Source organism: Zootoca vivipara, chromosome 5, assembly GCF_963506605.1.
Source record: "Zootoca vivipara chromosome 5, rZooViv1.1, whole genome shotgun sequence".
Taxonomy (NCBI): domain Eukaryota; kingdom Metazoa; phylum Chordata; class Lepidosauria; order Squamata; family Lacertidae; genus Zootoca; species Zootoca vivipara.
This window is the reverse complement of record NC_083280.1, coordinates 27609146-27632600: the sequence shown is the minus strand read 5'-3', so window position 1 is coordinate 27632600 and position 23455 is coordinate 27609146. Positions and strand designations below refer to the sequence as shown.

Below are 23455 nucleotides of genomic sequence, written 5' to 3'. Positions count from 1 at the left end.
AGGGAATCGGCTGAAAGGCCATCAACATGGGATAAAACATCCCCTACCACTCTCTGGAAACCATTTGGATCCATTAAGTCGCGGGGGCGGACCATCCGAATAGGTCCCACCTCCCTGCAGAGGGGAAGGGTCGCGGAGAAGTCCAGTTGCACCAGGTAATGTAAGGTAACCAGGTAATGCACCAGGTAAAGGAAATGTAAGGTGCTGATGCAACCAACGACTGATAAATCAGTTTAAGTCTCTTTGATAAATATGTCATTGGGAGAAAGCCAGTTCAAGATAGGCCTACAATTTGTTGGTTCAAAGTGTGGCTGGTTTTGTCATCCAAGAGGCAAAAACCTTTGAGGCAGTTTACTGTAGGCACATACCACACTCCTTGATCATAAAGAATTGGCCATTCATATTCAAGGAGTGTAGGACTGTATCTGAACATTTATCAGATTAGCTGCATTAAGCTAACACTGAACAAACCAGTGTTAGCTTAATGCAGAGGAGCATGTTATGATGGGTTGCATATTCATATGACAAATCTCCAATATCTTTAAAAGCCGTATAACCAGGGTATACGGTACAGTATAGTCTCCTGTAGAAGCCCTTAGTCTAGTGAGGCCACATCAGCACCATATATTTTTAAAGCACTGTACCACAGTCATGTCTTCCCCAAAGAATCCTAGAAAACATATCGTAGTTAAGGGTGCTGACAGTTGTTAGGAAACTCCTGTTACCACCACAGAGCCACAATTCACAGTAGGTGTAACACCCATTCCCTGTTCACAATGTTTATGGGAATTGTAGCTCTGAAAGGGGGGTAGGGGTCTTCTAACTCAGCAAACTACAGTCCCCAGTCCCCAGTTTCTCTCTGTCTCTTCCTCTCCTTGTTGTCCAATACCAGCATCCATTGAAAACTGATGGGATTTTCTCCTGTGGTCAACACGGGAGGAGGAGGCATCAGCAGCCATGGGCAAATAGACAGACTGGAACAGCTTCCTCAAACTTAAATCTGGGTAAAGGGGAGCATCCTACATTCTGTGCACAAGGCTCCAGGCTTCATCCTCAGCATTGCCAGTTGAGACGGCCACAGATAGAGGGGTCTGGAAAGATCACACTGTGAATATGTGGAGCAGGAAAAAGGGAGGAAAGCTGAGAGACAAGTATCTCCTCACCCATTTGGTGTTTTCTTAGGAGGAGATTCAAACCCAGGTAATCGCAGCTTACACACTGAACATTTCACTGAGGTTCTTTTTCTAAAAACCCATAGGCTGCAAAATGGCTTGGGCCAACCCGGCAAGTTACTTCTGCTGCAGTAAGGTGCATGCCGCAGTTCATAACAAGCTTCAAATGCCTGCCAGAAAACAGAACCAGTGGGTCAAGCGTTGAACCTAGGAGGTCAGGGTTCAAATCCCCACTCGGGCAGGAAGCTCACTGGGTGACCTTGGGCCCGCCACTCACCTAGCCTAACCTCCCTCGCAGGGTTGTTGCGAGGATGCAATGGGGGAGGAGAACTCTTGTCTGCCACCTTGACCTTTTTGGAGAAAAATGGGGATTGCAATGCGATGCAATCAAATTTTAATGGCCTGCGGCAGTTCCTTTCAAAATACCTCCCGGTGATCTGAATTATAGCTGTATATATGGTCTAAAATGCGGCGGAGGAGGGATGAGAATACTTGCTCTGTGCCCCCTCGGCCCCTCCCCTGCATGCTCATGTTTCCCAGCTGCCTCACGAGGCACGAATTAGAGAGTGCGCGGCTACTTAGGCCACCGCGGAGCACAGCCTCGAGACCGCGGAGCCTCCCTGCGCCTGCGCGGAGATATCTCCCTCCTGCTTTGACATCTCCACCGGCGCTTGGCTGCTCTCTGGCCTCTCGCGTTTGGCCGGCCTGGCGGGCGGCGGATCCTCGGCTGCAGCTGCTGCTGCGTGAGGGAAGGGGAGCCATTCCCGCGGTGCGGCCTCTCCCGATGGGCCTCCGCTTGGCGGGGCTATGGCTGCTCTTTACCAGAGCGCGGACCCGTCGGCCTCGGCCTCCCCGAACAAGCTGCTGGCGCTGAAGGATGTCCGGCAGGTGAAGGAGGAGACCACCTTGGACGAGAAGCTCTTCCTGCTCGCCTGCGACAAAGGTAGGGCGTCGCTTAGGACGGGCCGTTGCGGGCCTCGGAGAGAGGGTCGGCCCGGCATGGATTTAGGGCCGCAGCAGCAGCAGCTTGACGCGCAAACCTCCGACTCGGTTCCGGCTCCTAGTGGGGCTTATGAACTCTAAGGAGAGAGAGGGTGCCCCCCCCCGCCGCCACTGCGCGGAAAGTGATGGATGGATGGGGGTATTGGATACCGGGAATGTTATATTGCCACTATCGTTGTGGCCGCTATACGATGGTGGCTGAAGTGCTGATGCTGAGCAGCCGATGAGGCTGCCTAAGAGGATTGCAGGATCTCCCAGTCCCTGGATTTGAATCTGTGCCTCGCTCTTTCTCAGCCTCTCTGCCTCTCACACCCGCACCGCACCCACTACCTCACTGGGATGATGATGACCTGCACAGGTTGTTTGCTACCTCTCAAACCCAACCTTCCTCGCACTGCCTTGTGGTTATATAAATATATATATATGCCACAGGGAAAACGCAAAAGCAGGGGGCAAGGTGGATGAATCGCCTTCTTAGGAAGTCGGGTTTAACTTGGCAGCAAAATGTTCTCCTTGAATGAGCATCCTTTGGGGTGTTTTGCCTACCCCCAGGGTTCCCAACGTGGGGGAATGTGGTTTTGAAGGAAGGCAATTCGAGAATGAGTTTTTAACAGTTAATGGCCTTTTAGGCTTCCTCTGTGTCAATAGGAGATCACTTTTAGAATAATAAGAATTATATGTCGGGGGCGGGAGCAGGAAGGGGTCAGGATTTTAGAGATGCTTAGATGGGGCATGGACAAAAAAAAAGGTTGGGAACCACTGGTCTACCCTTTGCGCAGCGGGTTGAAAATGTTGCTGGCTTCTGTCCAGGACGAATAGGGCTTTTCTCCGTTTCCTCCATTCATGATATTGGGAAGAGAGTTCACCTGAAATTCTGTGGGTTTCTGCGTAATCAGTTGAGCTCTCTTATGTCCAAGTACTGCATTTCTGTTAGTTTGCTTTAATGGGATGCACTGTCTCTAGTCCTGGTTGCCGTCACCTTCTGAGCTGCTAGGGTTCAGGAGACTTGGATTCAACCCCCCCCCCCCACTCAAGCTGTGAAACACGCTAGGTGAACTTGGGCAAGTTGCACACTTGTGGCCTCACTTTTGCTCAAGGTTGGTGTGAGGTTAAAATGGTAGGAGGGAGGGAGAACCAGTGAACGCATTCAACTGAGGCAGGCCTGGACCACCTGAGTATTTTTTTTCCTGTCTGCAGCTTGTTCTGGCCTTGTGCCTTTCCTCCTGCCATTTATGGATGTGCAGTAGGACAGTCAACAGAGCACTGTTTGCCTGCCCATCACAGTCATTTTCTTCATTACTTTGTCACTCAGCCTATGCAGGACAGACAGATTCACCACATACAGGGTGCTCCACTTAACAGCTGACATGGGGAATGAATGAGGGGACCACAACAATGCTGCCTCCTTCCCCAGTCATCTGGCATATGACTTGGCTCACTTTACCTTTTGACAGGCTAGCCCTGTCTGTTGGTTTTAATTAATTCTTCCACATGCATTCATGTAAAAAGTGGGGGAAACAGTAAGTGAAGTGACTCTTTATATATGTGGGCAACATAAAGGTTACTGAGATTTAGAAATGTATGTAATAAGTACAAAAATTATTAACTGCTCTTATTTTGATTGTTGTTACTCATTATGTTATTAATGCTGATTTAATTTCCAATTTTTCTTGCTGAAGCATTGCCTTACTAAAAATTAAAAATAGTGTCAGAAAGACATTCACATGTTATAAATTCAACATTTCTGTCTAATACACAAAATGTGTGAAGGCATTCTGACTTTTCACTTTCCCACTTGGATCCAAATAATTAGTTTTGTTTAAAATTTAAAAATATGTACACAGTGGGAAGAAGCAGATGTAACTTACCTTGAAATATGGAGCCCAATATTTTTTGGCATATTTTAAAACTAACATAGGGATTTCCTTGTGAGTTGTGTGGCTTTGGTCCTGTGGAAGTATTTGAAATGGTATGATCTGTAACACTATGTGACTTTTATAATATGTCACCTCTGCTAGCTTGTACAGAAAGGTAAATGTTAGAAGATGGTGGCAGAGGTTGGATGTTATTCTTTCAGGGAGAGAAGCAGGGTTATAGTATTCTGTTTGTGGGGTTGCAACTGCATCAAGAGATGGTAAGTAACTATGAAGTTCAAGCATTTTTGTACAGTTGTCCTGGGGGCAATTTTTTTAGATAGTTTCATTTCTATAAATTTACTTGGTGGGAAGCTAATTTTTTCCTATAAACCTATTCACAATTCATCAATCATTTCTAGTTTCCTACACCTGCTGTATTACCTGCTGCTTCATGGATAGATCAAGTATTTTTGTACACTAATTTTCAATCAAAGTTACAGGTAGGTAGCCATGTTGGTCATGTGCATTCACACGAAAGTTCATACCAATGACAAACTTAGTTGGTCTCTAAGGTGCTACTGGAAGGAATTTTTTTATTTTGTTTCAATCAAAGGATAGTGATTCTTCCAATTCACCACTTGTTGCCACCATAGTTCTTTTATCTAGGATATTATTTCAGATCTGGAGTTTCTTCTCGTGGACTGGAACATAACAAACAGAATAAAGTATTTAAGTGTACATGATAAAAATGTTATATACTCCACATATTTACTGTACACCACACTGGCTCCTATGCAACTATTTTATTTGCAAGATATGATTAATGCTAATAGTATGTTAGGTGGGCAGGATGAGAGAAGGGTCGTTAAAGCTTTATTTTGTCACTGGAATGTGAGAGCTGAAAGCGTTGCTCATTGGCTAGGCAGTACATGTAAGGTGCAGGATCAGTGTTTGTGCATTGCAAGTGTAGGATGTAGGTTTTTTAAATCTCTACTTCAAAAAGCAGTTTGGTGTCACTAAGTCAGAGTGTTAAAGCATCTTCTGCACAGCAGAACATAAAACTAAGCTTGTAGGGATGTCTAAATTTAAAAGTAAGTGTAATATTTATTTGTGGTGCATGGGGTAGAGTGTTGGACTAGGACCTGAAACATGGGGCACAAATCTTCGCTCAACCGTGCAGCTCACTGGATTACCAACTCTCAGCCTACCCTACCTCACAGAGTTGTTTTGAGGATAATACAGAGAAGGCGAGAGCAATGCATGGCATATTGAGCCCCTTGGAGGAAAAGAGGAATAAATATCATCTTGTATAATATGATATGATAGAATATCAGCAAATAAAAAGCACTGAAATAGGTCTTTGTCTATTACTGGTTTAGGTGACTTTTACATGGTGAAGAAACTTTTAGAAGAGAATAGCTCTGGTGATATGAACATAAATTGTGTGGATGTGCTCGGGAGAAATGCTGTTACCATAACTATTGAAAATGAGAATCTAGACATACTACAGCTGCTCCTGGATTATGGCTGTCAGGTACTATAATCTTCTTCTTGTTGTTGATGATGATGATGGAATAATCGTGAGATATAACTTCTTTTTACCTATTGTTTCAGAAAAGAAACATTTTCGTTCGGTGAACCTATCTTTGTCATTTTTGAAAAATAGTCTTTTGTTCCCTAGTATGCAGGTTGCTATTACTTCTCCTTTAATGTTCCATTTTTTCAGTCTACAGATGCACTCTTGGTGGCCATTGACTCAGAGGTTGTGGGAGCTGTAGATATACTTCTTAATCATCGACCCAAACGAACCAGTAGACCAACAATTGTTGTTAGTATTACATAAATTAAAAGTATTATGCCCCATCTTAATACTGTTGCTCTGCTCAGATATTTGTGTTAAGCACAAACAGTGGTACCTTGGTTCTTGAATGTCTTAGTTGTCGAACAAATCGGCTCCCGAACACCGCAAACCCAGAAGTCAGTGTTCTGGTTTGCGAACGTTTTTCGGAAGCTGAGTGTCTGATGCAGTTTCTGCTTGAGTGCAGGAAGCTCCTGCAGCCAATTGGAAGCCACACCTTGGTTTTTGAACAGTTTCGGGAGTCGGACTCCCGGAACGGATTAAGATCGAGAACCAAGGTACCACTGTATTTGATAATGGAAGTTTTGGAGAGTACATTTAAGAGTCTTTTGGTTATATATCTGAAAATGAGCAGGTTTCTTTTGGGGGGGAAGAGGAAAGGGTGGGGTTTTTAAATTATTTGCACCCTGTAGCTATCTTTATCAATACTCAGACTTGAACTGAGCCAGGGCTATCTTAGATTTAAGCAAAAGTAGAGTGGCAATAACTAGGGCTTTTTTCCAGCCATAATTCAGTTCCGGCAGGTCTAGTTAAAAGAGATGTAGCTATTAAATGGCAGTGTGGTACAAAATTAACAAGGTGAATTATATTTTCTCTCATAAGCCCATTCAGTTCTGAAGATTTAAAGTTTTTAAATGTGAGAGACCGCAATAAATATATTATTTTTGGCTGTAGATTTGACAAGTTTTAATCTCTGATTTAACAATTCATAAAGCCAGGCTTCTTTCTCTCTTTCAGAAATTAATGGAACGTATTCAGAATCCAGAATATTCAACAACAATGGATGTGGCACCAGTCATTTTAGCTGCTCACCGTAACAACTATGAAATTCTCACTATGCTATTAAAGCAAGATGTGTCACTACCCAAACCTCATGCTGTTGGCTGTGAATGTACATTATGTACGGCCAAGAACAAAAAAGATAGCCTTCGGCACTCCAGGTTACAGTAATTAGCTGTTTATTAATGCATGTAATTTCCTTCCTGTCTTATAGAAGAACTAGATTTTAAGCAACCACTTGCCTGATCACTTGTAGTGAGTAAGAATCATTTTGAGGGAAAATCCGAAGTTCATTGATAGTGCACATGCTTTGCATGCAAAATATCCCAGGTTCAATCCCAGGCATCTCCAGGTAGAGCTGGGAAATGGCTCTGGAGAGCTACTGCCAATCAGTGTAGGCAATATTGAACTAGATGGACCAGTGGTCTTACTCTGTAAGGTGACCCAGGAGAGAAGCTTTTATAAAAGAGGGGTGGCTATTTTTTTCTTTTAGGTCATTATAAATCACATACATGAAATAGATAATTGCATGACCTTCTGCTAAACTGAGAAGCGGATTGTCTCTCTGCTCAATAATTTTAGCCTGCCACATATTTCAGCATGAGGGACTTGAGATGTTTTCCCCTCTTTCTACTGTGTTCTGGTATTATTTATGTGAGATTGTAATGCAGCACATAAATGGGTGGCAGGGTGGCGATGTGGTGGGGCAGGATGGAAGCAAAACTAGACAGACTTTTCTGTGCCCCAGCCTCAAGACTTTTCAGCCATTAGGGAGCCAGTTACATTCAGACACCCTGTTAGTGAGTTATTGTAAGATTGCAAATAATATAGCAACCAAATATGTTCCAGCTGAATTGTACAGAATGTCTCTAATTATGTTTTCAGACTTAAAGTTTGGGTTCCGCTTCCAGTATAATGGGAATTCTGCAAGTATTTGCTGCAGTTTTCATTTTAATATCAATGTGCTTATCCTTTTGAAATAACTAATGTACCTCTTTCTCTCTCTGTATATAATTGCTATTGTGCAAAACTGTTAGTAGCCTGCCAAACAGCTAGTAGCTTGCATTTCCCTGCTGGTCATGGAGAAAATAAGTTTTCTTCCTTAATGGCTAGCATGAAAACAAGCAGCCTGGCAGAGAGTAGGAATAGAGCAGGCATCCCCAAACTGTGGCCCTCCAGATGTTTTGGCCTACAACTCCCATGATCCCTAGATAACAGGACCAGTGGTCGGGGAAGATGGGAATTGTAGTCCAAAACATCTGGAGGGCCGAAGTTTGGGGATGCCTGGAATAGAGCAATCCATCCCTCATCTGTCAGCCTAATCATGAAGTTGCCACAAGAAATTTTTCGCTCCTGGTGGCTAGCGGGTAAGTTGCTAACTACAAAGTTGAATTAATAAACTTTCTTCTTCTTTTTTTATAATAATTTTTATTCAGTTTTTCCAAATAAACAAACAAAACAACAATTTTTTTGTACAATTCATCTTAAATGCACCCATCTCATTTTGCTCTGCCGAGCTGTGACTTCCCTCCCTCCCTTCACACGGTTTTCTTATTTACTCCTATCTTGCAGTTCTTTATTGCCCTTACTTTAGTCAATTTGTAGGATTTATTTCGATCCTGCAAGTGTCTTTAAACTTCTACAGTTCTTCTCCATATAATCCACAAATTTAGAATTAATAAACTTTCTTCAGTGCTGAAGCCAAAATACACTTAAGTAATTTGCCTTAGCATGCATGCTTTGGGGGAGTACCTAGGGCATTTCGTGTTTCTTTTGTCATACTAGAAATGGCTTTCAATGTAGATAAATATACCATACACATGAAATTAAACAGATTACAAACAAACTATTGACTAAAAACTGGTTGACTTAAGATGTATTCCTTGATATTTTTATAACAGATTTCGTCTTGATATTTATCGATGTTTGGCCAGTCCTGCCCTAATAATGTTGACGGAAGAGGATCCAATTCTGAGAGCCTTTGAACTTAGTGCAGATTTAAGAGAACTAAGCCTTGTAGAAGTTGAATTCAGGTATCAGTAACAAGTAATTCCTATTTCCTACTACTGTTTCCTTTTTAGTATTATGCTTCTAAATATAATTGGATGCTATCGACAAAATCCCAATGATCAGTTGTCAATGATATCAGAGAATTTACAGTGGAATCCTATGCATTTGTGCTTAGGATTGGTTTTGGCTAATGCTCCTAAGTTTTATAAAGGACCAATTTGGCTGCAAACTAATATGTTTCAATTACTAGAGCAAATGATCCGTATGCATCGTTGACTAAATATGTTAATTACACAGTGGGAAAAATTGATTGCAATCTATTGGTTGAATCTAGAATAAAGTTAGTCATACTTACTAAAATCAAATGAATCATGACTAACTTTGTCCCATTGATTTCAATTAGACTAACGCTTGCCTGATTTAGTCTGGATCCAGCCCATTGATTTTAAATCAGTCCTCTTTCATCGATGAGTTAAATCATCCATTTGAATCACATCCATTTTTAACTCACTCCAGTCTGTATTCAGTTTGAGTAGAGGAAGGACCTTTCTTTGGTGAAATCAACATTAAAAAGTCATAAGAGCCCTCTGTGTGAGACCAAAGGCTCATATAGTGCAGCATCTTGGTCTTACTTGGCCAAGCAGGTGCTTGTGGGAAGCCTACAAGCAGGACCTGAGTGCAAGAGCACTCTCTGTACTTGTGATTCCCTGCAGCTGGTATTCTGCAGCATACTGCCTCCCAAGAGTTAAAGTAAAATATAATCATCATGTATGCTGTTACCTTCTCTATATCCTAGAAATGATTATGAAGAATTAGCTCAGCAGTGTAAAACCTTTGCTAAAGATTTGCTTGCACAAGCACGGAATTCTCGGGAGCTTGAAGTTATACTCAACCATACAGCAAGTGATGAGCATGTGGATAAAAGGGGGCTGTTGGAAGAGAGAATGAATTTGAGTCGCCTAAAGCTTGCTATTAAATACAACCAAAAAGAGGTATGTCTCCCCCCCCCTTTTGCTAATGTATTATAAAGCTGTCCAACTAATTGATGGGATAGACCAGTGATGTATCTTCATAGGCACACTGCTTCTAATAGTTTCAAGAACCGCAGCATTAGGTATATAAAGAATTGTATCCAATACTAGTCCTATCAAATAGAGAACATCCATTATGGTAGAGAAAATTGCTTGCAGAACTATGTATCCTGGGCAAAATTGCATACAAAATGTGTGTATTTGGAGAAATTCACTCTATAATGTTGATGAGTTTTCTTAAACTTCATGAATCGATTGAGAACTGAAGTTAGGATTGGAAAAAAATGTTCAGTACAATTGTAATCTTACCCTGTTTTCTCCCCAGTGGTTTAAATAAAGCTTGAGTAATGAGTTATTGGCTACTTTGGACAGTATTTACTGATGTAAAATTCTTTTCCTATTGCAGTTTGTTTCTCAGTCTAATTGCCAGCAATTTCTCAATACTGTCTGGTTTGGACAAATGGCTGGTTACCGTCGCAAGCACACATTTAAGAAGATTTTGACTGTCTTGGCAGTTGGCATATTTTGGCCCATACTGTCTCTTTGTTACTTGTTGGCTCCAAAATCTCAAATAGGCCGAATAATTCACACTCCGTTTATGAAGTTTATTATTCATGGAGCATCGTATTTCACATTTCTGCTCTTGCTTAACTTGTACTCACTTGTCTACAATGAAGATAAAAAAAACACCATGGGGCCAGAATTGGAGAGAATAGACTATCTTCTACTATTTTGGCTAATCGGTAAGTATAAAATGGTTATAAAATTAATTGTTACATCTCTAACATTGAAGCTCTGTTTATCCCTGGCAGTATGGTCTAGTAATGGAAAAAGACATGTTTCTTCTTATTTTGACTGGGGAGAGGAGCATACCAGTCTTAATATAATTCAAGGATATATATTTTTCCAGGCTTACGGTAGGTGCTATTACTATCTAGGGGTGTGATTGATTATGGTATAGTTGGATCTACATAGGGCGTAAGAGTTGGGAGTTTTGTTTGTGTGTACAGACACTGTAACACTGCAGTAGGAAAATGAGAGAACTCTTTCGGTCTCTCATATCTTTTAAACCCTCTCCTGGTCTAGGTTCCTCTACTAGTTTTCTTTGAGTGTACAGTGGTACCTCGCAAGACGAAAATAATTCGTTCCGCGGGTCGTGCCATCTTACGAAAATTTTCGTCTTGCGGAAACAAACGGCAGACGGCAAAAAAAACGGCAAAAAAAAAATTTGTCTCGCGAGACGCGTCCATAGAAAGCTTCGTCTTGCGAGGCAACAAAGAATCGCTAGACGCTTTTGTCTAGTGAGTTTTTCGTTGCAAGACATTCGTCTTGTGAGGTACCACTGTATTTACTTATGCTAAGGGGAGAAGGCTCTATGGTCACTGGGGAACACCATACCTTTGAAGGGAAAAATAATGTCCTAGTGATTCTTAAGGTTTCTAAAAAGATCCTGGAGGTGAAAGTCTCGTAAGAATTCAGCCAAACAACAAATTACCATTAAAAGACTTGCATGTGGGCAGGCATGTTCTTTGTTTGTTCATGCAATTCTTCTATTTCATATATGAACTGTAGGGTGAGGAGGTCTAAAAAAGGTGGATGTCAGATCATGGAAGCTGAATACCTTCACATCTTCTGTTGTGTAGACTTTCTACTCTTTCTCCACCTTCAGTACTGGGAGTGAGTCAGGGTGGGGAGAAAAGTACTTGAAGTGATAAAAGTGTAGCAAGTTAAGGGGATGAGTTGCATCTTTGGTTGTGAAAAAAAAAGTTGGAATTGTCATATATTATGGTTGCACATTCCATTTTCATACCTGAAAGTAATACTTTGTAAGAAGTTTTCAGGTATGAGAAGTGCCCCTGTGGGGCTGATTCACACATAGCTGGCGTATGCATGGTGTGGGAGCATGAAAATGTGTGTCCCCAGTCCATACACAACAAAGCTGTGCCTGTGATGTTATTTTGTACTATTCCCATCCCCTTTATGTGGAAGGAAGGATTGTGTAAATCATTCCTAGAGTCCACATAACAAGTTTTATGAAAATAGAACTTAAATATTCGTAGACTTGCACCATGTGAGAACTCTGTTCCTTGAAGTGTGTCAGCTGTCTTTCCAGAAACAGTTTGCAGATTATCTGAAGTAACTACAGAACCAGCAGAGGGAGCATGGATTACTGATTTTTCAACATTGTTTGTTAAAATGAATTCAGCAACCTTTGCTATTATTTTCTAAATGCAAATGAAATTACAGTTGTACTTTGGGCACTAAACCGTAACCTAATCTTTTGTGAAGCACATTGCTTAACTAATAATGGCCCTATATATTCTGTATGCTCAGTTTGGAATTGTGTATGCTGCTATTACAAATGTTTGATAGTAAAGTAGTATAGAATGTCCTTGGGGTGAGGGAGACATAATGTGACGTTGACTAGAAATTTTAAAACTATTTACATTTACCACTGACATAAGAGGCTAGCAGGGGGATATCATTTACATAGGAGAGGGATTTTTTTTCTTAGTAAGAGATGAAGATATAGACATTGCTTTTGAGACTCACTTCTTGCTATTTTTAACCACACTGATTATGACTTTGAAAAGAGAGACTAGAATATGAAAGGCTGCTAAAGGATAGCACCAACATTGCTTGAGTTTTGACTCCAGGTTAAAATGTGACTATCTACCCAAGCCACTATAGTGGAACCCTTGCTTGGCTGTTGTAGTTATGTTGTTAGCATAATCCCCACTGTATTTTAAAAGGTGTGGATCCCTTCTTGCATTTTTAACCCAATGCTTCTTTGGCAGTACACACAATTCTTACATTCCTTTGCTCCCCATTACCCGGGGGGGGGGTACTTTTGTGGTTGATGGAAATACACACAGAATACACTGAAATCACTGTGAAATGAATCTAGTATATCTGACTGACTGCATTTTGTTTCTCTGCTCTAAGGAATGGTGTGGTCAGATGTTAAAAGGCTCTGGTATGAAGGCTTAGAAGACTTCTTAGAAGAATCCCGAAATCAACTTAGTTTTGTCATGAATTCTCTCTATTTGGCAACTTTTGCTCTCAAAGTAGTTGCCCATAACAAGGTAAACATCAAATCAGTGTTTTATAACACTGTGTTGTGCAGAATCCTGTATAACATTTTTTTAAAAAAGTAAAAAAAGTAAAAAAAAAGTTTTAAAACAACAAAACTCTTGGTGGTTGACACCAGCATAAAATTACCCTGTTTTTCCAAAATGGAGGCTGTCCTAGGAACACTCATTCTTAACTTAAAGCCTTAAAGTTTGATTAGGGTTTCTTTGATTTCAGTCTCTATATATTTAGCACTAGTAGAGAAAGTAAGCATGTGAAGATCGAGCCGCATGTTGAGTCTTTATGTTTTCTTACTTTTTTGGTGTGTTTGATGGTGTATTCGAGTGTTTTTATTCTATTATAGAAAAGAAAGATGTCAACCAACAGCAACGTTACTATTCATCCAAGTAGATTTGTAGTCTTATCTGAAATTAGTTGCATTCATTTGTTGTCATCCATATGTCTCGAGAGACAATGGAGTGTGACTCCGGGGGTGAAGTCAAACCGCTGGAGAATCACAGCGCCTCCTGTGGTTGCAGAGACTGGTAACTCATAACTGCTGCCTCCCACCTACGGTAGTTTTTGCTGCAGTAGCAACACCAAAGTGCCCTCCCTGGTGTGCAAGCCTGGCTAGTGTGTATGGAAGTTCTGGGCTACCCAGATGACAAGACCACCCCCTTTTGACCTTGCTGATGTGATCCAAAGGAAAGCAGAGCATTCATAAGTCTCATGTATTGTGCACACATTATAAAATGAAACTGGGGATTTATGTGCCATATAATACAGAGGCTTATACATCAGACACCTACTAATTCTAATTAGGCACATTTTTTTCCAGTGAAGGCTGTGTTACAAGCTTTAGCTACAGCCTAGAATCATAGAATTGGGGAGATGGAAGGTATACTGAGGGTCATCTAGTCCAACCCCCTGCAATGCAGGGAATAAACATCCCCTTTATTTTCTTGGAGAATATTTGTGAAACATTGGCTTATTTGCTATGATCAGCAAATCATCTGTTTTCCTAAAGATGATGAAATCTGATTAATTTATACATCGCTTTGCAAATTAATATGTAAAGTGCTTTATATCCTGTATCCTGCTTTCCCTCACAATAACTTTGGGTGGAGTGCTGCTTACATTCCCATTTTATACATAAGGCACTAAGATTTAGAATTGTGACTTGCTGAAGGCAATGGCAGAAGCCAATGGCAGAAGCGAGACTGGGAGAAGAGGGGGAATTTTCATCAGGACCGCATGGAGAAAAGCTTTAAGGCATTTCCATCAGTGCCATTATCCTGCTATGGATTGGGGTCTCTGCAGCTGATGCTTAAAGCATGCATGGGTAGAAAGGAACATACAGAGAGATGTAAATGCTGATACACATTTATTGTACTGTGCAGTTTGGCCCTAAGGGAGTGTGGCTGCATTTGATACATGTCATCCATCCTTTGTGCTTCCCTTCACTTTTGTTTTCTCTTCACTTTAGATTACAAGCTTCTTTGGGACCTTTTTATTTTTAAATGCAGGCCCCTAAGGTATTGGGCACATTAATCATGCCACATACAATAATAATATGGGCCTTTTTCATGATAATAATGTATGTGCAGCTTTTTAATTTTGCACCCCTTTGTTTGGTGTGATATCTATCTTACCAGTCTCTGCAGTACAGTGTTTCTTCTGCATCTACGTTAACTGTCGTAGATATTAGTCACAATTTGTTCCCAACCCAAGATTTGAATCCAGGTTATGAATCTTGAGTGAGGAATGTACCCTGATTAGGATTAATCATTGTTAATGTTGATACAGACAGGATACCGAACAATGGCCAAGAGTCACAAGGAAATGTCCTCTTGTGGGAAGGGTCTGTAGACGAGCCATGTGATCTACTGCCCACTCCCAGTCATGACTAATGGAGGGAAAACAAATCTGCACCAGCCTTAATGGATGGCAGAAATCATCTTGCTGCAACTGTATTAATCTTAACCGCTCAGATATTTTTCCCTCATGTGGCTGAATCTTCAGAGCTGCCTTTCTTCTTGTCTGGTGTTCATTTGGAGTGCAAGATAAAGCTGTATCCTCTTACTGGTAGCTCTGCTTGCTAGTCATGTAAGAACCTTCCAGATTAAATAGGCTTATAACTATCATGACAAAATATTGCCTTTAGGTAAGTCAGAAAATATCATTCAAATAAAGCTAGCTTATATTCTAGACAGAAATAAATTGAGTGTAAAACAAAAAAAAGTAGGGCAGCTGTTTGATCATTGGTCCATTATTTCACCTCATTCAGTGCAGGATCTTGTCCTGGATTGTTAGTGGCAGGAAATACTCCCGTTTCCTTGCAGCCTCCTGTTGGATACATTCAGTAGCAATGTCAAGCTATGCTTTGTTATGAGCAAGCCTCAGGGTGGTGTGTTCCCTCCTTGTCTTGCCCTCTCTCTCTCTCTCTCTCTTTTTTACATGAGCGGGCGGATTTGTGACAAATTATAGTTTGCTGTTTCATCCAAAATTGATTTGTGCAAATCAGTGTTCACTGCATTTGGATATAACAGCAAAATTTCATTATCCTGCAAATTATAAACCATTATTGCTGATCTTTGCCTCTCACAACTTAAAGGGGGGAAAGGAAATTTGTGACCCCTGGTGCTTGCTGCGATTTGTTCATGGTTGGAAGATAGGCTACAATCAGATAGTGTGTGTCATTGGTTGATGAAAGCTGTCACTGGATTATCTGTTGTAACTCAAAGTAACTTCAACTTCTTTCAAAAACTCTAGTTCCATAATTTTGCTGAGAGGAAGGATTGGGATGCCTTCCACCCTACCCTGGTGGCAGAAGGTCTGTTTGCTTTTGCCAACGTTCTGAGTTACCTTCGGCTTTTCTTCATGTATACAACAAGCTCTGTCCTAGGGCCACTTCAGGTAAGTTGTCCTAGGGACAAAATGGCTAGGTGTAATTGCCTCTGGTTTTTCAGATAGACTCTCTACTTATGTTTATATTCCCATCATTGTGTGTATTGATAGTTATTCTTTCTGTAGTCGGATAGTGACCTGATTATGTGGGCTTATTGGGGCATATAAAGTGGTGGTTCTTTCACTGGGTTAGAAACTTTAGAAATGAAACAAAAATGGTATTATACATGGTACACAAAGGAGTGCAGCATCCTTTAAAAAGGAAGTTGCTTTATGTGTCATTCAAATGTGAATTGAGATCAAAGCATTAGCAGCACATCCTATTTATAGTGCCAGATATTCTGGAAATAATTCAGAGGTCTAGTTCCAAATATATCTAGTTGTGTGACAACAGCAACCAAGGAAGGTAATATAAAATAGTGCACATCTGTTCGTTAGACACAGCTCAAAGAGCCATATTATTGTTGTGTTTGTCCCCAATTACAGTTAACACATGGGACATATAAGAAAAAACATCAAATGTTACCCATAAGACACTTCGTGTCACAGCAGGGAGAGTTCTCTAGTTTTTATCCCTTTCCATTTTACCAATTTAATCTCATTTTCTACTGCAAATTCTTCTTTAATAGTACAGGGAGGCAACATATTGAACATTAAAAAGTCCTTATTCATTTTTGAAGACGTTCACTACATAACGTACATATTTATTTATGTATTGCAACTATAACATGCATTTATATTAGTCCTCTATGTAGTGAAGGTAGAAATCCAGTTGTACATAAACAGCCAAGAGTCACCCCATTCAGTGGCACACTGGAGCTTTAGTTGCGACCATAGGCTGACCCACATGCTTTTCCAAAAGTAGGTCATGACTTTCAAATGCCCATAAACTGCACCCCATCAGTGCAATGAAACACATATTACTGCAACACCTTATATATACTTTCAAAGCAGTTTGCCATCTTCCTTTATCTCAAACTATGAATGCTATTAATAAATGCTTTGAAAAGCCGAATAAATTGATGTTTATATTTATTGTAAGTTGCTTTGTGGAAACACTTGGGTCAAAATGCGGGACAGATATATTCTAACTTCACTACTACTAAAAACAGTTAATATTTACAATAAGATTGTTTTTGTGTAACAAACAGTTCAGATTTTCACAAAAAAGTGTCTTCTACAAATGTATAGCACTTTGTAAGTGTAATGCTGACTACAAAAGTCTGTGCCTAAATTATAGCTACCCTTAACAGGATTTGTTTTGTCATCCTATTAATTTCTCTGGACAGTAAAAAAGAATCTGGTACCCCAAGTATCTATGCAGTATTCCAGAGAAAGTGCTATAGTCTTTCCCATTTTTGTTTTAGGGTTAGTGTAAAACAGGGATAGCCAACATAGTGCCTTCTAGATGTTGTGGAGTACAATTCCCATCATCCTTTATCATGGGGAATATGAAAATTATAGGCCACAACGTCTGAGGGGTACCACATAAGCTAACCCTGCTATAGAATGTATACATCAGAAGCTTTAAATCTCTTTATTAATCTCATAAACCAATCCTATGCATATTTACTCATAAGTCTGCAATCCTTTGCACTCATGATTGGATGTAAACCTCAATGAACATAGTTAAACCTTTCATACCATCTTCAGTCATGAAATTGTTGAAGATTATATGTATATATGTACATACATACATACATCGTTTTATTTGTATGCTGCCTTTCTGTAGTTTAAAACCATGCTCAGGATGGCTTCTAAAATGAAAAAGGACCTAATTACAAGCATAGCAAAAGTCATAATAAACAATAAGTAAAACATCAAAAAGTACTCAACCAAATTGAACAATTTCAACATAAATCATAATAAAATCTAAAATAAAGATACAAAAATTAATATCAGTAACATAACTCCCTAGATTATCATTTATTCTACACGTTATATCATTTGAGTTAAAGAAACAGTCTGTATTTTGCTTTGACTATGAGAATAAAAATGAATCAGGATAAAATAACATGTGTGTTTGTACAGTACAATAAAAAATAATTCTTTTAGTCTGTGGTTTTATCACAGTTCTCACCCAACAGTATTAAGAACAGCTGCTTGACTCTTTTGTAGTGTCATGAATTTGGTCAGGAAAATCTGCTTGTCCTGTAAATAGTTTTTCTAGCATGCCTTCTTAATATGCAATCACCATTTGATATTTCATAGCTGTTTTAAATTGAGAACAAATCAATATCTTCCTACAGATTTCAATGGGGCAGATGTTGCAGGACTTCGGGAAATTTCTTGGAATGTTTCTTCTTGTGTTGTTCTCATTCACCATTGGGTTGACCCAACTGTATGATAAAGGGTTCACTGTGGATGAAGAAAAGGACTGTGCTGGGATTTTCTGTGAGCAGCAAAGCAATGATACCTTCCACTCGTGAGTTTCATAGTGTTGATTGAGATCACAGTTTTTCTTTTATAGAACACTAGTATCATGAAGCCCGTTAAATTAACGGGTGCTAGAATTAATTAGCGGGGTCCCCCCCCTGTGACTCACCCACCGCCACCACCTCAGCCCCTCACTCAGTCCCTTCCCTGCCCCCCGCCCCAGCCAGCTTCTTCTCTCCCTCCCCATTTTCCACCCTCTTTTTTCTACTCCACTTCTCTCTCTCTCTCTCTCTCTCTCTCTCTCTCTCTCTCTCTCTCTCTCTCTCTCTCTCTCTCTCTCTCTCTCTCTCTCTCTCCCCTCGCTGGTGCCAGTTGCAGCAGCCCTTCCAACCCCTCCCCCCAAAAATCCACACACACTTCCAGGGACTAATTCCCTCTTCCCCCGCCCTCCTGCTTTCGCCCCTCAGTAACGGCTAATCGATCCTTCAGCCCAGCAGCCGCATCACTCGCGGCTCATGCTCTCTCTCTATCCACACCCACCTACCCTCCCTTTCCCTTTCACCGGCACCTGCCTCCTCTCCTTCCTGCCTCCTCTCCTTCCCCTCTAACGGAGAAGAAACCAGGAGGAAAGAGAGAGATCCTTCCGTAGCGCAGCAGAGGCAAGGGGAAGCCGCACACTTTTTTTTTTTGGTATGGTTGTGTATATGCAAGCATGTAATCTCTCTCACGGTCCTAGTTTATCCCATCCGAAGTCTCTGCGCTCCAAGTCCCAACGGCTGTTTGTGGGGCACATGCGCAACCCCACGGACACAGGGACTGGACGCAGAGACACTTGCACTTCATTATATAGGATGAATGCATTGATTCCATTGATCTGGCCTTTAAAGCACAGTAACTACTTCATCTAACCACAGTTTTTTCTTTTTTTCAGATTTATTGGCACCTGCTTTGCCCTGTTTTGGTACATATTCTCTCTTGCACATGTAGCCATTTTTGTCACGAGATTTAGCTATGGCGAAGAACTACAGTCTTTTGTTGGTGCTGTTATTGTTGGCACATACAATGTAGTAGTTGTAATTGTCCTTACCAAGCTCTTGGTGGCGATGCTCCATAAAAGCTTTCAGCTGATAGCAGTAAGTGTTTTGAAAACAAGATTTATTGTATTTTAAGTGTAAACAGTGCTCTTGATTCTGTATAGCACAATAATGTGGGGCTTGATCCGGAAGCTGCAGTTAGTGCAGAATGCTGGAACACAATTGCTGACAGGAGTGGGGTCTTGTCAGCATATAACACCTGTGCTCAGGTATCTACACTGGTTGCCAATTTGCTGACAGGCTGGGCTCAGGCTGTTATTTTTAGCATATATAAACTCCTTAACAATTTGGGACCCTTTTATGTACAAGATTGCTTTACCCCACATGTGCCCACTCAACCTCTCTGATCAGTGGAATTGTCCCTCCATCAGGTGACACAAAATGCCCATTCCACATTTGTAAGAGCTTGATCATTTAGTGTGGCAGCACCTGTACTTTGAAAATCCTTGCCTATTCAGATCAAGCAGGTGCCTTCGCTGTACTCTTTTCAACATCTGTCCAAAACATTATTGTTTGGGCAAGCCTACCCAGAGACTTAGAAATGTATGTGTTAAAGTATGGTTGTGGATTTCACGCGATTTTACTGTTTTATCTTTTTGTAAACTACTTTGAAGGTGGGTTTTTTTTTTTACAATCAAGCGGTGTATAAATTTTATGAAACAAATAATAGACATGTAAATACATGGTGGTAAAATAGGTGTTGTTGGGAATTCTGGCCCCATTATGAACTGAGCCCAAGCCCCTACCCAGGTTTGAGCCTGGTTCTTAGTAGGTTTGCTGTCAGCCATCTCTTCTTCTCACCTGTAGCACCCTTACAAAGGGGAGATGGACAGGTTACAAGAAGCATCATACACATGGTTAAATATTGAGTGCATCTTTTTCTTTGTATGGGGGTTGCACTTTTGTGTGTGTTAATTCCGTGTCACTACGGTAGTTTTGTAATTTATAATCGCCGCTCAGCAGAACCTTTGATATCTGTTTTCCCCAAACCCCCCCCCATTAATTTAGAATCATGAAGATAAAGAATGGAAATTTGCTCGTGCCAAGCTCTGGCTTAGCTATTTTGATGATAAATGTACGCTACCACCACCCTTCAATATTGTTCCTTCTCCAAAGACTATATGCTACCTATTTAACAGCCTCAGTAAGTGGATCGGCTCTCATACATCATCTGGCAAAGTCAAGCGACAGAATAGTTTAAAGGTAAGAAATAGAAACATAGAATCATAGAATTGTAGAGTTGGAAGGAACCATGAGGGTTATGAAGTCCAATCCCCTGCAAATAGTTAAATAATAATAATAAGTGGTGCCCAGGAATTTTTAGAAACCAAAGGATATGGTGATTTTTTAAAAATGGAGAGTGTAATTTGTGAGTTTACACCCATCATGCAAACACACACACCCCAGGTGACAAAATGGGTGAAGTCATGCCAAAGGCATGTTTTGGTCCACCACCTTGATTCAAAACGGTGCCTGGTATCCAAACATCATTGAAGTACCTTCCACAAGTCAGTTGCAAGCTATTTGAGTGCAACCTCTGAAGTCCTTTCTGCTTTTTCCTCTCATAACATTATTTAAGGGTTTAAAGTATAGTAGAGCAAATTCAGTACAGGCAAATGAGTTTTTTTCTATAGCAAGATGTTAATTCTAAAAATGATGCAGATTTGTTAGTTTTCCCCTACCATGTGCTAATTTTAAGCATGCCCTGTGACATGTCAAAACAAAATGTCCGAAGGAAACACTGCAGCCTCTTTGTTTTACAACTACTTTAAATAAACATATCTAGGGCACCCTCTCATCAGGTATAACGATTACTAGAGTTCCTCTCGCAGGTAAAAACAATTGAAGAATCATCCCACATCTTAATACAGTACAGACCTTGGTACAGAGGCAGGATTTTTGGGTTTGTTTGTTTTTTAAGGGAAGGCATGTTTGTGCATGTAAAACTAGCATGGGTGGGCTTTCTCTTGCTCAGTGAGGCTTCTCCTTCCTCTATTGTGCTGCTTCCCACACAACACCTACGGTAAATATGCTGCAGAGGGTTGAGTGAACCCCTGGAGAAGATTTGCTGGGTGGGAAGGCAAAGCACAGAGTGGAAGTCCCATTCTGCAAGTGATTTCCATTGCACATATTGGTGGGCATAATTAGATGTAGCCCATTAATTTCTTATCCAGATAGATCATTAGTTCCTCCATACTGTAACTGTGTATCTTGTTCTTAGTCTCTGCTGTGTATATTGCTAAAGATTAGAAGAAATTAGAATTTGTTGATGGTTGTCTTATATATATATATATATATATATATATATATATATATATATATATATATGTGTGTGTGTGTGTGTGTGTGTGTGTGTGTGTGTGTGTGTGTTTATGCATGCATGCTATACAGGCTGAAGCAGTCGAAATGCAGATTGCACTTCAAGACACATCATAAGATGCATATGTGCAGCATATTATTAAGGAGTTAAGCATTTAGAGGGCATTCTAGGAAACAAAACTTTTACCCATTGTATTCATGGGATACGCTGAGTATTATCCATACCGTAAGTATCTGTCAATTCATGGCAGAGAGCTTAGAAAAGCTAGTCAAGCTGTAGACAAATACACATCATATAATCAAAGCACTGAGCATCCAGGAAACATTTACTCAGCCAAGCAATCAGTAAATCCATGGTGGAGCTATTAAGTCTAAAACATTAGGTGGGGCAGAAATATGGAGAGGTAGGAGGGAACAGATAAGAGAGAGGGCACAAGACAACACACACTCAGAGCAGTTTGGGAATGAGAACTCAGCACTGGCTCACTGCTGGCCACTTGAGACTCATAGCAGCCACTTCTGCTGAAAACTCTACATTGCTCTGCCACCACACTGATCACTGGTGAGATGAACTATCCAATATAGGAAGGTACGAAGACATCGCCTGCCAACCTTCCAGGATCTCTCTCCTTGTCTAGCAGGCATGCATGCACAAATATGACTGTGCAAATTAGAACATTGGGGTGGATCATGCCCAGTGTTATTTTACCATTATACAAAAGCTTTTTAACCAGGGGAAAATTCATAGCCATCTGTACATTATATATAATATGTCACTATTTGCTTACAGGAGTGGAGAAATCTGAAGCAAAAGAGAGATGAGAATTACCAAAAGGTGATGTGTTGCTTAGTTCATCGTTATTTGACTTCCATGAGACAGAGAATGCAAAGCACTGATCAAGCAACTGTAGAAAATCTCAATGAGCTACGGCAAGACTTATCAAAATTCCGAAATGAAATGAGAGACCTGCTTGGGTTCCGGACTTCAAAGTATGCTATATTTTATCAAAGAAACTAGGAATCAAGGTTTTAAATAAAATGCCTAAATTTAGACACATTCATTGGAATATTTTTATTTTCAGCCCAAATAATAAACGATGGAATTTTCTTCTTGTTACGTTTTTAAAATGCTGTTACGTTTTTAAAATGCCGTCTCATGTGATGCAGCCAAACTCAATTGTGAAGAAAGTAACTATTTTTGTTCTTTTGAGGCTTTTTATTAAGTACTAGTGTATTTCAGCCCGTTCAATAACGGGCTCTAGAACATCCTGGGGTTCGGAGAAGCGCTTGCGCAGCGCTTCTCCGAACCCTGGGACCTGTCATTGCTGTCGGTGGCAAGGGGACAGGAACGGAGGAGGAGAAAGCGCTGCTTTCTCCTCCTCCGTTCCTCTCCCGCAGCCGCCGACAGCAAGGAGACCTCCCAGGGTTCGGAGAAGCGCTTGCGCAGCGCTTCTCCGAACCCTGGGACCTGTCATTGCTGTCGGCGGCAGGGGGACAGGAACGGAGGAGGAGAAAGCGCTGCTTTCTCCTCCTCCGTTCCTCTCCCGCAGCTGCCGACAGGAAGCAGATATCCCAGAGTTCGGAGAAGCTCTTGCATAGCGCTTCTCTGAACCCTGGGACCTGTCATTGCTGTCGGCGGCAGGGGGACAGGAACGGAGGAGGAGAAAGCGCTGCTTTCTCCTCCTCCGTTCCTCTCCCGCAGCCGCCGACAGGAAGCAGACATCCCACGGTTCGGAGAAGCGCTTGTGCAGCGCTTCTCCGAACCCTGGGACCCGTCCTTGCTGTCAGCGGCAGGGGGACAGGAACGGAGGAGCGCTTTCTCCTCCTTCCTTCCTCTCCCCCAGCCCCTGACAGGAAGGACGCGTGCACTCTCCCCCCGCCTCCTCCAACCGCCGCTCCTCTCACGGGCCAGGGAGGGTTGCGAGGAGGCCTTCGCCGGCCTCCACCCTCGCTTCCCTGACGTGCCCTGCAGTGAGGC

General features: G+C 41.3%; 1 protein-coding gene across 2 annotated transcripts; it reads left to right on the top strand.

The window, feature by feature from the left end:
• The first annotated feature begins 1730 nt into the window (after window positions 1-1730).
• Window positions 1731-22697, top strand: TRPC1 (transient receptor potential cation channel subfamily C member 1). Of its 2 annotated transcripts, none has more exons than XM_035133721.2 (13): window positions 1731-2115; window positions 5410-5564; window positions 5757-5858; window positions 6627-6829; window positions 8570-8701; window positions 9475-9670; window positions 10116-10452; window positions 12656-12795; window positions 15554-15697; window positions 17938-18113; window positions 18996-19197; window positions 20167-20361; window positions 22268-22697. In XM_035133721.2, the coding sequence occupies exons 1-13, from the start codon at window positions 1980-1982 to the stop codon at window positions 22493-22495; spliced, it is 2346 nt and encodes a 781-aa protein (XP_034989612.1). In that variant the 5' UTR covers window positions 1731-1979; the 3' UTR covers window positions 22496-22697. The 2 variants fall into 2 exon arrangements, with proteins under 2 accessions (XP_034989612.1, XP_034989611.1); XM_035133720.2 differs by having other exon boundaries at window positions 6627-6835.
• The last annotated feature ends 758 nt before the right edge of the window (window positions 22698-23455 follow it).

What these genes read in the sequence shown, in the direction of transcription:
- TRPC1 (XM_035133720.2), top strand. Translation starts at nt 1,980, where the DNA reads ATGGCTGCTCTTTACCAGAGCGCGGACCCGTCGGCCTCGGCCTCCCCG. An exon ending in TCCTGGATTATGGCTGTCAG is followed by an intron (nt 5,565 to 5,756) that starts GTACTATAATCT and finishes CCATTTTTTCAG; the next exon opens with TCTACAGATGCACTCTTGGT. An exon ending in CTTGTAGAAGTTGAATTCAG is followed by an intron (nt 8,702 to 9,474) that starts GTATCAGTAACA and finishes TCTATATCCTAG; the next exon opens with AAATGATTATGAAGAATTAG.